The sequence below is a fragment of the Cebidichthys violaceus genome, unplaced genomic scaffold (assembly GCF_023349555.1).
Source record: "Cebidichthys violaceus isolate CVI_PGR_0920_01 unplaced genomic scaffold, fCebVio1.0.p SCAF_9, whole genome shotgun sequence".
Lineage (NCBI taxonomy): Eukaryota > Metazoa > Chordata > Actinopteri > Perciformes > Stichaeidae > Cebidichthys > Cebidichthys violaceus.
This window is the reverse complement of record NW_027176975.1, coordinates 4,015,262-4,028,661: the sequence shown is the minus strand read 5'-3', so window position 1 is coordinate 4,028,661 and position 13,400 is coordinate 4,015,262. Positions and strand designations below refer to the sequence as shown.

Sequence of the window (13,400 nt, the reverse complement as noted above, 5' to 3'; positions counted from 1 at the left end):
TTGTCTTTCATGATTTGCATTGGAAGACGTTTGTGTATTTATGGTTGTTATATGTCCTCTCCTCACATCTCTTATCATACATTTATTGGAACTCATTATTCTCTTTTGCTCGTCTTTATTCTTTCCTGCAGAAGCGGCGAGGAGCACCAGTGTGCCCCCTGCAGGATGGGAGAGGAACATCCAAGGCCCCCCGACACACATGAGTAAATCCAACCCCTCCAACCCTCCAAAGCCTTTCCAACTTGCTTGAATGTCCATGAGGTGGCAGTGGTGTTGTGTATTTGCTGGCAGTCTGCACTGGGACTTTTCGCAGCTGCAACACTGCTGTCAGCGTGGTGGTGGGGGGGGAGACACCGGCTTTATATCTGTTTCATAGTTATAGGGATTCTCTGGCACCATTCGGCCACTGTGAGACGCCATGATTTCTACCACCCAGCTCAGCTAAGTCTGTGCGCTGGCTCAAGAGAAGTCACACATGTAAAATGTACTAGCTCCCGTTATTGTGACGTCTCTTCACATGATCATAGAATAGATACATGGCAACATCGACGTAGATTTTACCCAGCAGCCATCATTGCATTTCTATAGTCTAAATGATAAAAATACCAAAGAATATAATATATTTTTTTTTAATACTTTATTTATTGTTCTGTAGAATAAATTTGACTAACCCTAACCCTTTTAAAGGAAAGAAAACCATGATGGTTATCAAAACATTGTGGGTCAGAAGGGTCACAAATTAGACAGACTCAGACCACCAATACAATGGCACTAAATAGTGTGGGAGCGTCAGTCGTCATGCGTCAACACACACGTCTTGGATCATTTGATTTTTCGATGCCTCAGGACTAATGGTATCACTGTGTGCTGAGAAGTGAGTCAAAGGTCACTGTTGTCTCTATTAACTTAGATAGTATTTGAAAGATTCATGCATTCAGTTAATATTCTGTAAATAAATTAATATTTGAACTAAGGTAGTCAAAAAGCTTTTTTTGTAAAATAAAAAAAAATTGGTAAGAATGTAGAAAACCTATATTATTATTCTGAATTAAATAGTGTTTTGTTTTTTTAAATAGTGTTTAAAAATATTCTTTTTTAGCAGCCTTTGACTGTTTAGGTCCAGTTATTCCATTTACCATTGTGGCCCATTACTGACAGAACTGCATCAATCTTTCTCTTTTCGCTCTGAACTGTGTAGAACATGCGATGCATTCGTTCTGCACGCACACTGCAGTTATAAAAGCAGCTCAGTGTTCACGTCTTCCTCACAGTGGGCTTTTATCCTCTCATTTCATATCAGCTGTAATACTCATTTCACGTCCACTTTTTCTCTTCTTTTTTTTCCCCTACTGACCATCAGTGTTTTCACCACCAGAGAAGATCTGTCAGGATGGCCGACATTACAAACCACAGGACTCTGGGCCGGAGCATCTGCATCATCACAGGAGCCTCCAAGGGATTCGGACGGGCGCTGGCACACAACGTAAGTGATTAACTTGTGGAAAGAAGGTAAGACGAGAAACAGAAAGACCAGCAAAGAAACAACTGTCTTGGTTCTGTCCAGGTGTCCCGCTGGCTGGAGCCTGGCTCTGTCCTCCTGCTGGTGGCTCGCTCTGAGACTCTGCTACAGGAGCTGAAGGAAGAGCTGCAGAGCTTCACCGAGGAACAGCAGATGGTGGTTCACTGCGTCGCTGTCGATCTGAGCACGAGAGAGGGCGTCAATGAAACAGTCAGCATGGCGAGGCAGGAAGCTGGAACTGAAATAGATCACGTGCTTCTGATCAACAATGCTGGTGAGTCTTAAATAAGTCTTTGTTGTCACCAAGCGGCCTCCTCAATGCCACGATGGCGGTGGAGTGAGGCTGGCCACCAGACCGCTGTCAGGCTCATTTTCTGTAACCGGTGTTGCATTGAAAGCGTGGCAGAATTGAAAAGCTATAGCTAAAGAGTCGGCCGTCCGCTAGTCTACCGTGAGTCGATGTTACACCGGTCACAGAAAATAATCCCAACAGCCATCTCTCCACGTCTCTAAAAGTTGAGCCTGCTGCAGCAGCCGAAGAGTTTAGCAGAGGTCAAGGCTAAACTAATCGCAACCCTTTTCTCTCCATCTCTGAAACACTTTTGCCAATACTGTAGCTCGCTGTAGCCTTGAATCACAGTTCATCAACTGAAATGTATGACAACAAATTTTGACACCCAAAAAAACCACAGCAAAGGGACATTTTTTTATGTGTAACTTCAGCCTCTTCTACTCTGAGGTGATTCATGTTCGCCACCAGGTTTTTCCTTTACTTTGCCTCTAGCTAACACTTTGACGTCCTCATGACCACGGCTAACTCTGACTTCAATCCCTTTCTATTATTTCCTTTCCACCTCTCTCTCTCTCTCTCTCTCTCTCTCTCTCTCTCTCTCTCTCTCTCTCTCTTTCTGCCCCGCAGCCACTTTGGGAGACATCTCCAACTTTGCGAGTTTCACCAACATTGAGGATGCGACCTCCTATCTGTCCCTCAACGTGAGCTCCGCTCTGGCACTGACTGCAGGGCTCCTTCAGGTGTTCCCCTGCGAACCGCTCCTGCGATGGAGCGTAGTGAACGTCTCGTCGATCTTTGCGCTGCAGCCCTTGCCGTCCTGGGTGCTCTACTGCACTGCCAAAGCAGCCAGAAAGATGATGTTCAAGGTGCTGGCCGAGGAGCAGCCACATGTCAAAGTGCTCAGCTACTCTCCAGGTATATTTTGATCGGTTGCTGTATTCTCAGAAGTTATTGTGTTACCATTTATTTTTAACAGGGGCAATTCAAGTACATCAACAATACTGTACGCACGTGTATCTGTTGTCCATTGGCCATGTAAGCCTTAAAAGACAACTGCATCATATCTGCTACTATTACCTGGCAGCCAGCATCTATATTGTAGAAGAAAAGAAACTGAAAGGACATACTGTATCTCCACATTTATGAGCTAATCCTTCGGGTTCCCTTCAGGTCCAATGGACACAGATATGCAGAAGGAGATTCTGAGGTTGACAGGCGTCAAATATCATCTGTTGCCCTGCCAGGAGTCTGCTGACAAACTGTTGAAGCTGCTTCTGGACAATGACTTCATCTCAGGAGTACACCTCGACTTCTTCGAAGTGTGATATCAACACGAGACAGAGTGAAGAATGATGGCGTTCACCTCCTGCAAATTTTTTGGGTGACCCTGCCTCGCTTAACTTTGATAGAAAGTCTGATTCTCTTGGCTGCTGGTCTCAAATGAAAGAAAAAATGTTTCAGTATATAGAATGCAATAACTTTCAGGAAAAATGTCGACAAATGCTTTCATAAGTGTTCTGTGTGAAGGCCTCCGAGCTTGTGAAAGTACCTTCATTGTGATATTGATTTTGTGTTTAATCTGTGATTTTGTCATGTCAACTATTGTCAACTCCTTTATATTATCCTGCTTTTTCTTTCCTTTTTAAAATTTGAATCCCTAAAACCTGTTTCTTTTGCAATCTATTCATATTCTCTTGTTTGTGTTTGTTGCTGATGTAAAGCATGACGTCTTTAGCCCAACTGTTGATTGAAATAGCATATTTTACTTTATGAGTATCTTTCAAAATCAGAATCAGCTTTATTGGCCATGTGTGTGTACGCATACAAGGAATATGACTTTACGTTGCTCTCAACGTACATAAACAAAAATAGACAAATAAACAAAAAACAAGGACAACAAAGTAAAACTGAGGTAAACATAATATTTAACTACCATGCACAAATATAAATATATACAAAAGTATATATGTATATACGTAGGAACATAAAACACAACATCTACAAATCACTTTTGTATTTGGACAAATTCTTTCGCATTGAACTGTTCATTAGCATAACATAACTTTAATTCACTGCTGAACTATGAAAAGTTATATGCACATCTATCGATAGACTAAACTGGTCATTGGTCATTTTAGAGAAAGAGAATGCTGATGTAATAATAATCTGGATACATTGCAGGGAAGAAGACTGAAACCTTGAATGTTGTGGGTTCGAACAGGCGTTGTCAAAACTTTGGTTTGACACTGTCTAATACTTGATCTGTCAAGCACTGCCATTCATGTCAAGTTGGAGATTGTGTAGATGAAAATGTGAGGTTGGATATGTATGTGTGTGTGTGTGTGTGTGTGTGTGTGTGTTCTTTGTAGCACGCTGTGGGGACCTAAAACAGGTAATACACACATGTTGAGGGGTCTGGGCACATTCTGGGGACCCTAAAGCTTGTCCCCCCCCCCCCCCCCCCCCCCAAAGTGTTATGTCATAAGTTGTGTTGCAAGTACAGAAAGAGAGAGTAAGAGAGAGTAAGTTCTAGAAAGCACCAGAACAGAGTAGGGGCAGAGAGTTAGCTGATCAAATTCCCCACAGCTGTCTAACGTCACCACAGGCTCTTGATAGACAGCCCCAACTGAGGGCCCAAAATAGCCCCTCAGGGCCCGGGCACCTACCAATTCATGGTCGGGGGTGGGGGGAATTTCAGGACAAAAAGCTAAAAGTGTGTCCATAAATTGAAATAAATGTAAGAATCTGAGAGAACGACAGTGAGTTTCAGTGGTGATACTTTCAGACAAGGCTGTTGGCTTTATTGACAGGACAAGACATTTTTATTTCTCAGTGGACTACAGACACAAAACACCATCAACCCATGTTTCCTGTGACTGTTGGTGCAGTTCAAGAGGACGGCTATTTTAGTACCTCGGGTGTGGAATGTGCAGTTGTCATTGAAGAACACTAAGGTCACAGATCGGTCTAAGAGTACCCCATTGCTTCATTTAGCTTCTCTCTACCGCTGAAACGCTCATCGGTTCAGCACTGACTCACTCGTTCATCAGCGCCTCGGGAACCAGTGCAGGATCCATGGAGAACGTGGCAATATTTGACGCACCTGGAAAGGGAAGGGGTCTGAAAGCGACCAAGGAGTTTTGGGCTGGAGACGTAATTTTTGCCGAGCTCAGTGTCGCAGCTGTTGTGTTTGACAGGTACAGTGTGAGGATGCCAATTGGGGATGTGGACGCTCAATAGTTGGGGTGTGCTCAGATGTGGTCATTATGGGGATATTTAGGCTGATGAACAACATATTATCTTTCATTTTTTTCTGTAGATTAAAAATGTATCCACAACATCTTTCAGTTTCATGTTTTGGATGTTCATAGAGCCTGATTTTAATCTGGTTTGATACTGAAACAAGAGTGCTATATCTCACAGTATGTCACTTTGACAGGACTGTAACTAAAGAAGTGCTGGTAACATGAAGGAACTGTATGGGATCTATTGGAATTATCTTTATTCAGTAGTTGTTCTGGATCAAGAAATTTGATAAATTCATGTAGACTTTACTGTCAGAAGCGCACGTAATCCGAGTACTAACTTCGCTGAAGAAGACTGGGAACTTTGAGTTGAGAATTATTTGTGATAACATGATGTGATTTGAAAAAATAATATAGAAATAATTCAGTTTAATGCTCATCTGAAAGGTTGTCTTCAAACCGGTAGAAATGTATGTAAGAGGAGATAAATAGCTCACTTACAGAGCATTTGGGCACCAGTGAGGTAAAGCCAACCCGCGAAAAACTCTTTGTGAGGAATTTAAGTTTTAAAGCATTCCTAGTGCTGGATATTATGTGTCACCATGTGTTTACTTAGGAAGTGTTAAACCAAGGAGTGTGGTCATTGACTGTATATTGAGTCTGTAAGAGGGGGAATGGGAATGTGCCGGACGTGCTAGCTGACCGAGGTGTCAACAGGTCAAGAGCTAAGGAGGAGCTGCTTCTTCTCCTCAGTGGCCTTCTTCTCCTCTGTTTGAGAAACTTCTGAACACTACATCTTCCATTGCCGACTATCTCAACTAGCATCATTCCACTCTTTCTCTGCAGTCTAGCGGAGCGTGTTTGCCACAGCTGTTTCCGCACACAAGACAAGCTACAGAGGTGCGGCCAGTGCAAATTTGCTCATTATTGTGACCGGACTTGCCAGCGCGCCGGCTGGGCCGAACACAAGCAAGAATGTGGTGCCGTCAAAGCTTATGGCAAAGCGCCGAACGAGAACATCCGGTAAGTGGAGGGAAAGGGAAATAAGTTGTTTCAAGATGCGTATTTGTTTTTTTAGTGTGTGTGTGTGTGTGTGTGTGTGTGTGTGTGTGTGTGTGTGTGTGTGTAGACAAAACACAAGTAAGGAACCCACATGCTAAAGCTGAGACATGTTCTACAGTGTACTATTGTTACTCCGTCTTACCAAATTAGAAAAGAAAAGGCTGGTTTGGTGCAATGTGGATTTTGATCAAGTCAACTTGAATGCATAGAGCCACATTAAAGGCCGGGTTGGTAATCTAGCTGGATTAAAAAAATGAGAAAAACCCAGGCCACTGTTGCCAACATTTTCCCAATGAGAGTAGCTAGCAGCACAAGCTCATCAAGTTGCTTAAATCGAGCAAGTAAGTCTGCAACACTGACAGCTCATCCCTTCAGGCTTCCCTCCAAAGCCAATCCCCCCAAAATGATCATTACGTACGCACATGAACAACCAACGTGAATATTTGTAGCACTCACAGCTGTCAAGATAGCAGCCCGTGGAAGACTCCAGTGACGTGCATTGCACGAGCAGAATGTTTTTAAGATTATTAATTATTTAATTCTTAATTCATTATTAGTTTATATTAAATCTGCTCTAGCCATGACGCAACATATTTCCCCACAAGAACGAACACAGATATGTTGGTGTTCAGCTGGTTAAGCCCCATGAATCAAGGCGAGAAAGAGAGAGAGAGAGAGACAGAGACAGACAGAGAGACAGAGAGAGAGAGAGAGAGAGAGAGAGAGAGAGAGAGAGAGATAGAGACAGAGACAGAGACAGAGACAGAGAGACAGAGAGACAGACAGAGAGACAGAGAGAGAGAGAGAGAGAGAGAGAGAGAGAGCAATTACACAAGTTACAAAACTACAAGCCTGAATTAAGAATGCAACATTTGATCACCTTTTTATCTCTTTGTGTGTAATTGTCTCAAAACGTCATTCAAAGCTTGGCGTATAAAAAAAGACATTTGATGCAGCCCCAAAGCTCTGAGCTTGAAGCTCAGAACAAATGAGCCTGCAGCGAACAGCAAAGACCTCAAACAGCACTGAAGGCCACAACAAAGTGCACAGACCACTTTTCAGATCGTCTCAAAGATGCATCTAAATATTCCAGCGACTCGTCCTGCTGTTTCATACAATACATGTTACGATCCGACTGAGCACCCGCATGTTTTCCTCCTCCTGTCTGTTTTGCTGCTCAATGGACTGCCTGCATGCGCTGTCAATTTGGGCAGCGAGCCGTCCAAGAAAGTATTTTTTACCGTGATCCTCTAAGTCACCTGTCTTATTCTTCTGTTGTTTTTTGTTTGTTTTTTTTGTGGTCAGTTTGGTGGCCCGCATCATGTGGCGCCTGGACAAAGAGGGGAGCATGATGTCTGACATGCAGCTCACCACACTGGAGGAGCTGGAGGATCACATCGCTGACATGCAAGAGGACGAGTTGAAGGACGTAAAAGTGGACATCCACAACTTCCTGGACTACTGGCCCCGCACCAGCAAGCAGCACACGATTGACGACATTTCACATATTTTTGGAGTGGTGTGTTTATATTATCTCTTTATTGGCCATCCCTCATTTTCAAGGGCCTTTTTTTTTTTAGACAGGGCAGTGAGACAGTTTGTTGTTTCCAACCTTTTTTTAATTTTTTTTATCTTGCAACAAAGCTAAGATTCCTCAAATATATCTTGTGACTCTATGAACATCAGTTGGAACTACATACTGGTTTAAAAAAGCCAAAGCTGTAGTCTCCAATAACTAAATCCTCAACTTGCACAAGTTGCTCAAACTCCTCCATTAATTTTCTCCTAGATGTTTAACAGCTCTGTGTTCACATCAATGTTTGTCTTCTTTCTTTCAGATTAACTGTAACGGTTTCACTGTGAGCGACCAGAGGGGCCTTCAGGCAGTGGGAGTTGGTCTTTTCCCAAATTTGTGTTTGGTGAATCATGACTGCTGGCCAACCTGCACCGTGATCCTCAACCACGGCAAGTAAGTGCAATAAAAATGCCTCTTCAGTTTCTGTTTGTCCTTGAAAATAATTTGTTGTTTTTATTCAGCAGAAATTGACTTGATTAAAAATGTGAAACGTGTTCAGAGTTGGTGGTGTGTTTGCGTGCTGTTGTGTATTGTGTGTGTTTTTGTCAAGGTTGCATTTGGTGTAAAACTGCTTCCTGTTTGTCTTTCAGTCAATCGGCTGTGAATACTATGTATCATTCTCAACGGAGGTGCGTTACCTCAACCTCAACCTTTTCGAAGTCTTATTCATTAGAGCACCATTGAGACCATGACATCATCAGCATATTACCACGCTCAAACCGCCGTCCTCCCTCCCACTCCGTCCATTGTAGAAAATACAAGTCTTTGTCAGTAGTGCCCTGTGGTATTTCCCTGTAGGTTTGATGTGACTCAGACTTCACATCAACATGTCAACATGCACCTTGAATGCTCTAACCTTCACTTAAAGGCTGGTATGAGGTTCTTTTTCACCTGCTGAAAGCTTGTTTTTCAGCCACCGATATTTATCTAACGGTTTGTCATGTCAACACACAGCTTCTTTCACTTGCTGCTGGTTTGTCACTTTGTGTGTTTCGTTTGACGTGTGTTTGTAGCGTGCGTCTGTCCATCATCAAGAAAGTGTATTAGAAGCTTCTCTCATCTGTAACAACTTTCATTCCCATTAGTTCTAACACCATGTAACACCAGGCTAAAACATGGCAAAAAATATCCTTTCCATGTAAATATCCCAAATCATTTCATTTCTAGGCCTTTTAAATAAAGAAAGAAATCACAAATTCTGTTTTACGTCTTTGCACACATTTATTTCATGAAATGAATGAACTGAATTTTGCCTTAAGTGTGAAATAATCTTCATTAACATTGACTCCTTCAATCCTTCGACTGGATTGACTGAACTGAAAGCCACGCTATGGAGCTGAGCTTCACCATCAATCAAAATCAGTCAGTGAAAGAAAACTAAACGAAGGTCACTTCTGCTTGCATTCAACTGCGTTCCTCTTCTTCAGGATTGAGCTGCGTTCTCTCGGTAAGATCGAGGAGGGAGAGGAGCTGACAGTCTCATACGTGGACTTCTTGAATCTGTCAGAGGAGAGGCGAAGGCTGCTGAAAACACAATACTTCTTTGACTGCACATGCGAGCACTGCAGGGGCCACATCAAAGATGACTTGAAGATGGCGGGCACGGAAGTGGACGGAGTCAAGGTGCGTGTCCGTTGTCCTTGACTTTAATACTGCAGAAGGCGGAGAAGAGGCGAACCCTCTCTCTGGATTTAGTCCCACGTGAAAAGGACAGATGGGAAACACGAGGAGCAGAGCCGCAGTGACTGTTTTAAGCAAAGATAACTCCTGATGTATTCACTTCACAAAAAAACACTTAATTTACTGCATTTACTCAAAAGGTAGAAACTGTATGTCAATGATCTACAACATAGCATTACCTTATTATCTTATCCATTCTGTAATCTATTTTATAGTCTACCAGTAAGATAAGAGTAAATCACTGCGTTACACACCAAAGCAAAGTGTGGCAATGAATGATAACGCTTCACATGATCTTAATCTGTGCAACATGAGACACACAAGCTTGTGCAGTGTAGATTGTATCTGTGGGTCAGAACAGAAGTTACATATCAATCTGACCAGAACTGTTATATGTCTGATAATCATCATGATAACTAAGTCTCTTTTGATCATGTGTCAGAGGACATCTTTTTTTGTTACTAGTAAAATAAACATTTGCGTCATGGGCAGGGCCCCTTCAGAAGGTCAAAGGTCTTTTTAAGAAAAAAAACAATGATAATCAGGCCTTTATGGGCCTAAAGACAAACACCTGTGACTTCTTTCAAGGTACTGTGAGGAACTTCTCACTGGTTATGCTTTTTACACTGATGTCTCTACATGACCTACATAATTCAGCGAGAAGACTATAATTATCCTTAATGCTTTCGTTGTCAGTGTGTTAATTCTTGATTTGTCTTCCATCTTCATCTCGTAGCCTACAGAGGAACAAGTGAAAGAGGCCACAGATTATTGCTATCAAACGCTGGAGAAGATAGACAGCGCTCGGCTAAGTGGCAACTACCATGAGGTATTGTATCAAATCACCAACAGCACCAAATAAAGAACGTGTTTGTTTGTTCTTCTTCTATCTTACCAGGGCTCAATCCTATACTTTCCATGTTTTTTTGAAAATGTATCCATTTCTTTCCTCAGGTGGTAAAACTCTGCAAGGAGTGCATAGAGAAGACAGAGCCGGTTTTGGCTGACACTCACATCTACCAGCTGCGTCTGTGGAGCACATTCAGCGAGGTGCAAGCTTACCTGCAGTTCTTCTGCGATGCTGCAGACTACTCACGCAAAATGGTGGAGGGATACTTGTGAGTACAGAGATGTTGCGATACACATGCACGTCTTTTTTTTTTTTATCCAATAAGATTAAGAAACAAATATAATTTAAACAAAAAAAATCTTCCTCTGGCAGGAAACTGTACCACCCTAACAATGCTGCTCTCGGGATGGCGGCCATGCGAGCGGGAGTGACTCACTGGCAAGCCGGGGAGATAGAGATTGGCCACGGGATGATCTGCAAGGCCTACGGCATTCTCATGATCACCCACGGTCCAACACATCCCATCACCAAGGACCTGGAGGTAAGCTCCCCCTAAATCTGGAAGCTTTTCTTTGGTTCAGCTGAAATCTCTTTTCTTTTTAAAGCAAAATTTAGGTTTTAGTTGGAAAAATACAAGTTATAGTATAGCTAACGTTCGAAGCGCTGATGTGTCCTCCCCGATGTCTCTACAGGCGATGCGTGTGCAGACGGAGATGGAGCTGAGGATGTTCAAGCAGAACGAGTACGTTTACCACAGCATGAGAGAGGCGGCTCTGAAGAACAAACCAATGTCCATGATGCATGAACCCAGGTCTGTGGAGGAGGGAATCAAGAATCTCTTCCACCGGAGGAAGTAAAAATAAATAAAAATCAAGAATAAACCATCCCGTTGTTTACTGTTGACAGTTTGAGTGTTTGTGTGAGAGTCTGCACATTTAGTCACAAGGTAATTTTGTTTCGTTCACTTTTGTAGTCACGCTTTTCATTAAAAAGATCTCACATCATACTTGTGCACTTTGTTTTCAATACTCCAAAGCCAATGGAAGCGTTGAAGTTCAGCAGCAGTATTTTTTTTGAAAGTATGCGGCAGCTCTAGTCAATACTTCAGCTACATTTTAAACAGGTACACTGAAAGACAAATCATGCAACACTAAATGGTTGTGGTTCCCACTGTGTACCAGAACAGGGAATCCACCAGTATGAAACACTTTACCCTTGAATAAGGCAATGTTTAGAACCCCTACGAGCTTTTGAATAATTGTTGGCCGCACACATCTAATGACATGGTGATATTTCATTGAGAACATTTTGTAATATACGCCTTTTGTTTGAAAGACGATTTAATCTTGTGCACTCCCTTAATGTCATCCCAATGGACTACAGAAATCTTCTTCATGCCCAGTTTTACATTTTTTTGTGACTGAAAGCTCAGAGAAAAGCCTTAACTTTTGTATTCACACCTTAAACAAAAAAGGCACCAAAATTAAAAACACATTGTGTCGCACCATTTTCAATTCTGTAACACACAAGGTTTCTCACATTAGACACTTTCAAGAATCCTGTGCAATTTTTGGGAAACACTTATCCAAAATGCTCCTTGAATTGGCAACACAGACACAAGCAAGCGATCGAACACAAGTGTGACCCTCGGCACTACAAAGACCTCAAGTTACATCCCTCTTTAACGAGAACAGGGACGACGTTGCTTGCGCTGTGGCGGCGGCGATGCGGCTGGACCCCAACAGAAGGCAGGGTCCAAAACCAGCCCGTCCATTTCTTTACCATTGCAAGCATTTCAGTTTTTCCTGAAATGCACCTGTATGAGGAATAAAAATATGCCAGTGTTTGGTATGAAGTTAGTCTGTGTGTAATTCATATAGTAGTGTGGATTATTGTATAAATGCCATTTTGAAAGAAAGGGTTGGATTGCAGAGTTTCATTTTGAAATATGATAAGACGCTCATCATGTTGGCTTGTGTGGGAAGTTTTAAAACAATTTGTCATTGTTAAGCCGGCTTAAAAAAAAAAAAAAAACTGATTCTTTTTTCCCCCCCTTTAGCACATGATGCTCATGTCACCCTGCAGTCAAGTTTAAAGTTAGCCAATTCTAAACTCTTAACCGTCACAAAAGGCATCCAGTCACATGTTACCATTTCATGACTCCTTTTGTTCCAGTACATAATGTAAGCTACTGGCAATTTCAAAAAGTCCCCTGAAGTCAAGATGGTGCTGCTTTTTATTTTTTTATTATCCCAAGTGTAGACATTTACATGCGTTTGCTCGTCCTCTTGTACACAATGCTGCCAAGAGTCATAGTCTGGGGGGAGAAAAAAAAAAAGTCACCTTAGAAATGTTTTAAGATTCATTCAATAAGTCACAAAATTCACGTCGTCTACTCACATTGACAATTGTGTTTCCATCCACCAGTTCTGTGACAGACTCAATTCCCTTCAGGCTGACCTTCAGCTTGTTGCCATCACGGTGAACCACCGCCTTGAAGAGGCATAAAACGAGATCAACGTGCATGAGGATTAAGCAACAGCATGCCACTTCACTACAGTAGTGCAGCTTTCTGCATCCTTAAAGATTTAGTGCCACTTACCTTGACCTTGTCCCCAGTGAGCGTATCCAGCTCTGCCTCCTGGCCTATCTTGAAGGTGTTGATGAGGACCTTCGAGCCGGTGGTGACGGTCACTTTGAAGTCGTCGCCCGTCTCCTCGATCTCAGAGACACTCTTTATGTCTTTGCCTTTCTGGATGAGATCGTCAGGGAGACCTCAAGACAGAAAAGCCAAAGCGGTTGAGAAACCACACATTGCAGTGATTACAAGACAAACATTGCGAGACAAGTCAGCAGAACCAGTCGATTGACAAAATTTGTCATGGTCCAACTTTTTTTTGTTGTCAAAATCCCTATGCAAACACTTTTAAAGCTTCTGGTCAAAAAAAAACTGTTGGGAAAGAAAGTAATCTCACCAATGGCCTTCATGAAAGGCTCAAAGTTCTCCTGAGACTCCAGCTGGTACTTTCCAGAGAACGACATGGTTTCAGACAGTGGAGGTGAGAGAGAGAAGCGGTTGACTGCCTGCTTTATACCCTCAAACTCCAGGGCTGCAATCATTAACCACAGGTGTCTGAAATTAAGGCTCCCGCCCACTTTCAGGATCCACCCCTGCA

General features: G+C 42.5%; 3 protein-coding genes across 3 annotated transcripts; 2 read left to right on the top strand and 1 right to left on the bottom strand.

Moving 5' to 3' along the window:
* The first annotated feature begins 144 nt into the window (after positions 1–144).
* sprb (sepiapterin reductase b) lies at positions 145–3,173 on the top strand. The gene is made up of 5 exons (XM_068703967.1): positions 145–203; positions 1,361–1,483; positions 1,565–1,793; positions 2,439–2,726; positions 2,982–3,173. Exons 2-5 carry the CDS (start codon positions 1,391–1,393, stop codon positions 3,134–3,136), a joined length of 765 nt encoding a protein of 254 aa, XP_068560068.1. The 5' UTR covers positions 145–203; positions 1,361–1,390; the 3' UTR covers positions 3,137–3,173.
* A 1,585-nt stretch (positions 3,174–4,758) lies between these two features.
* On the top strand, positions 4,759–11,228 carry smyd1b (SET and MYND domain containing 1b). The gene is made up of 10 exons (XM_068703469.1): positions 4,759–5,008; positions 5,903–6,079; positions 7,424–7,637; positions 7,957–8,087; positions 8,285–8,323; positions 9,122–9,317; positions 10,111–10,203; positions 10,329–10,492; positions 10,597–10,765; positions 10,917–11,228. The coding sequence occupies exons 1-10, from the start codon at positions 4,887–4,889 to the stop codon at positions 11,079–11,081; spliced, it is 1,470 nt and encodes a 489-aa protein (XP_068559570.1). The 5' UTR covers positions 4,759–4,886; the 3' UTR covers positions 11,082–11,228.
* A 1,214-nt stretch (positions 11,229–12,442) lies between these two features.
* LOC137867059 (fatty acid-binding protein, liver-type) lies at positions 12,443–13,323 on the bottom strand. The gene is made up of 4 exons (XM_068703470.1): positions 13,200–13,323; positions 12,827–12,999; positions 12,625–12,717; positions 12,443–12,541 (listed from the first exon to the last, which is right to left on the bottom strand). Exons 1-4 carry the CDS (start codon positions 13,264–13,266, stop codon positions 12,491–12,493), a joined length of 384 nt encoding a protein of 127 aa, XP_068559571.1. The 5' UTR covers positions 13,267–13,323; the 3' UTR covers positions 12,443–12,490.
* Positions 13,324–13,400: the final 77 nt, after the last annotated feature.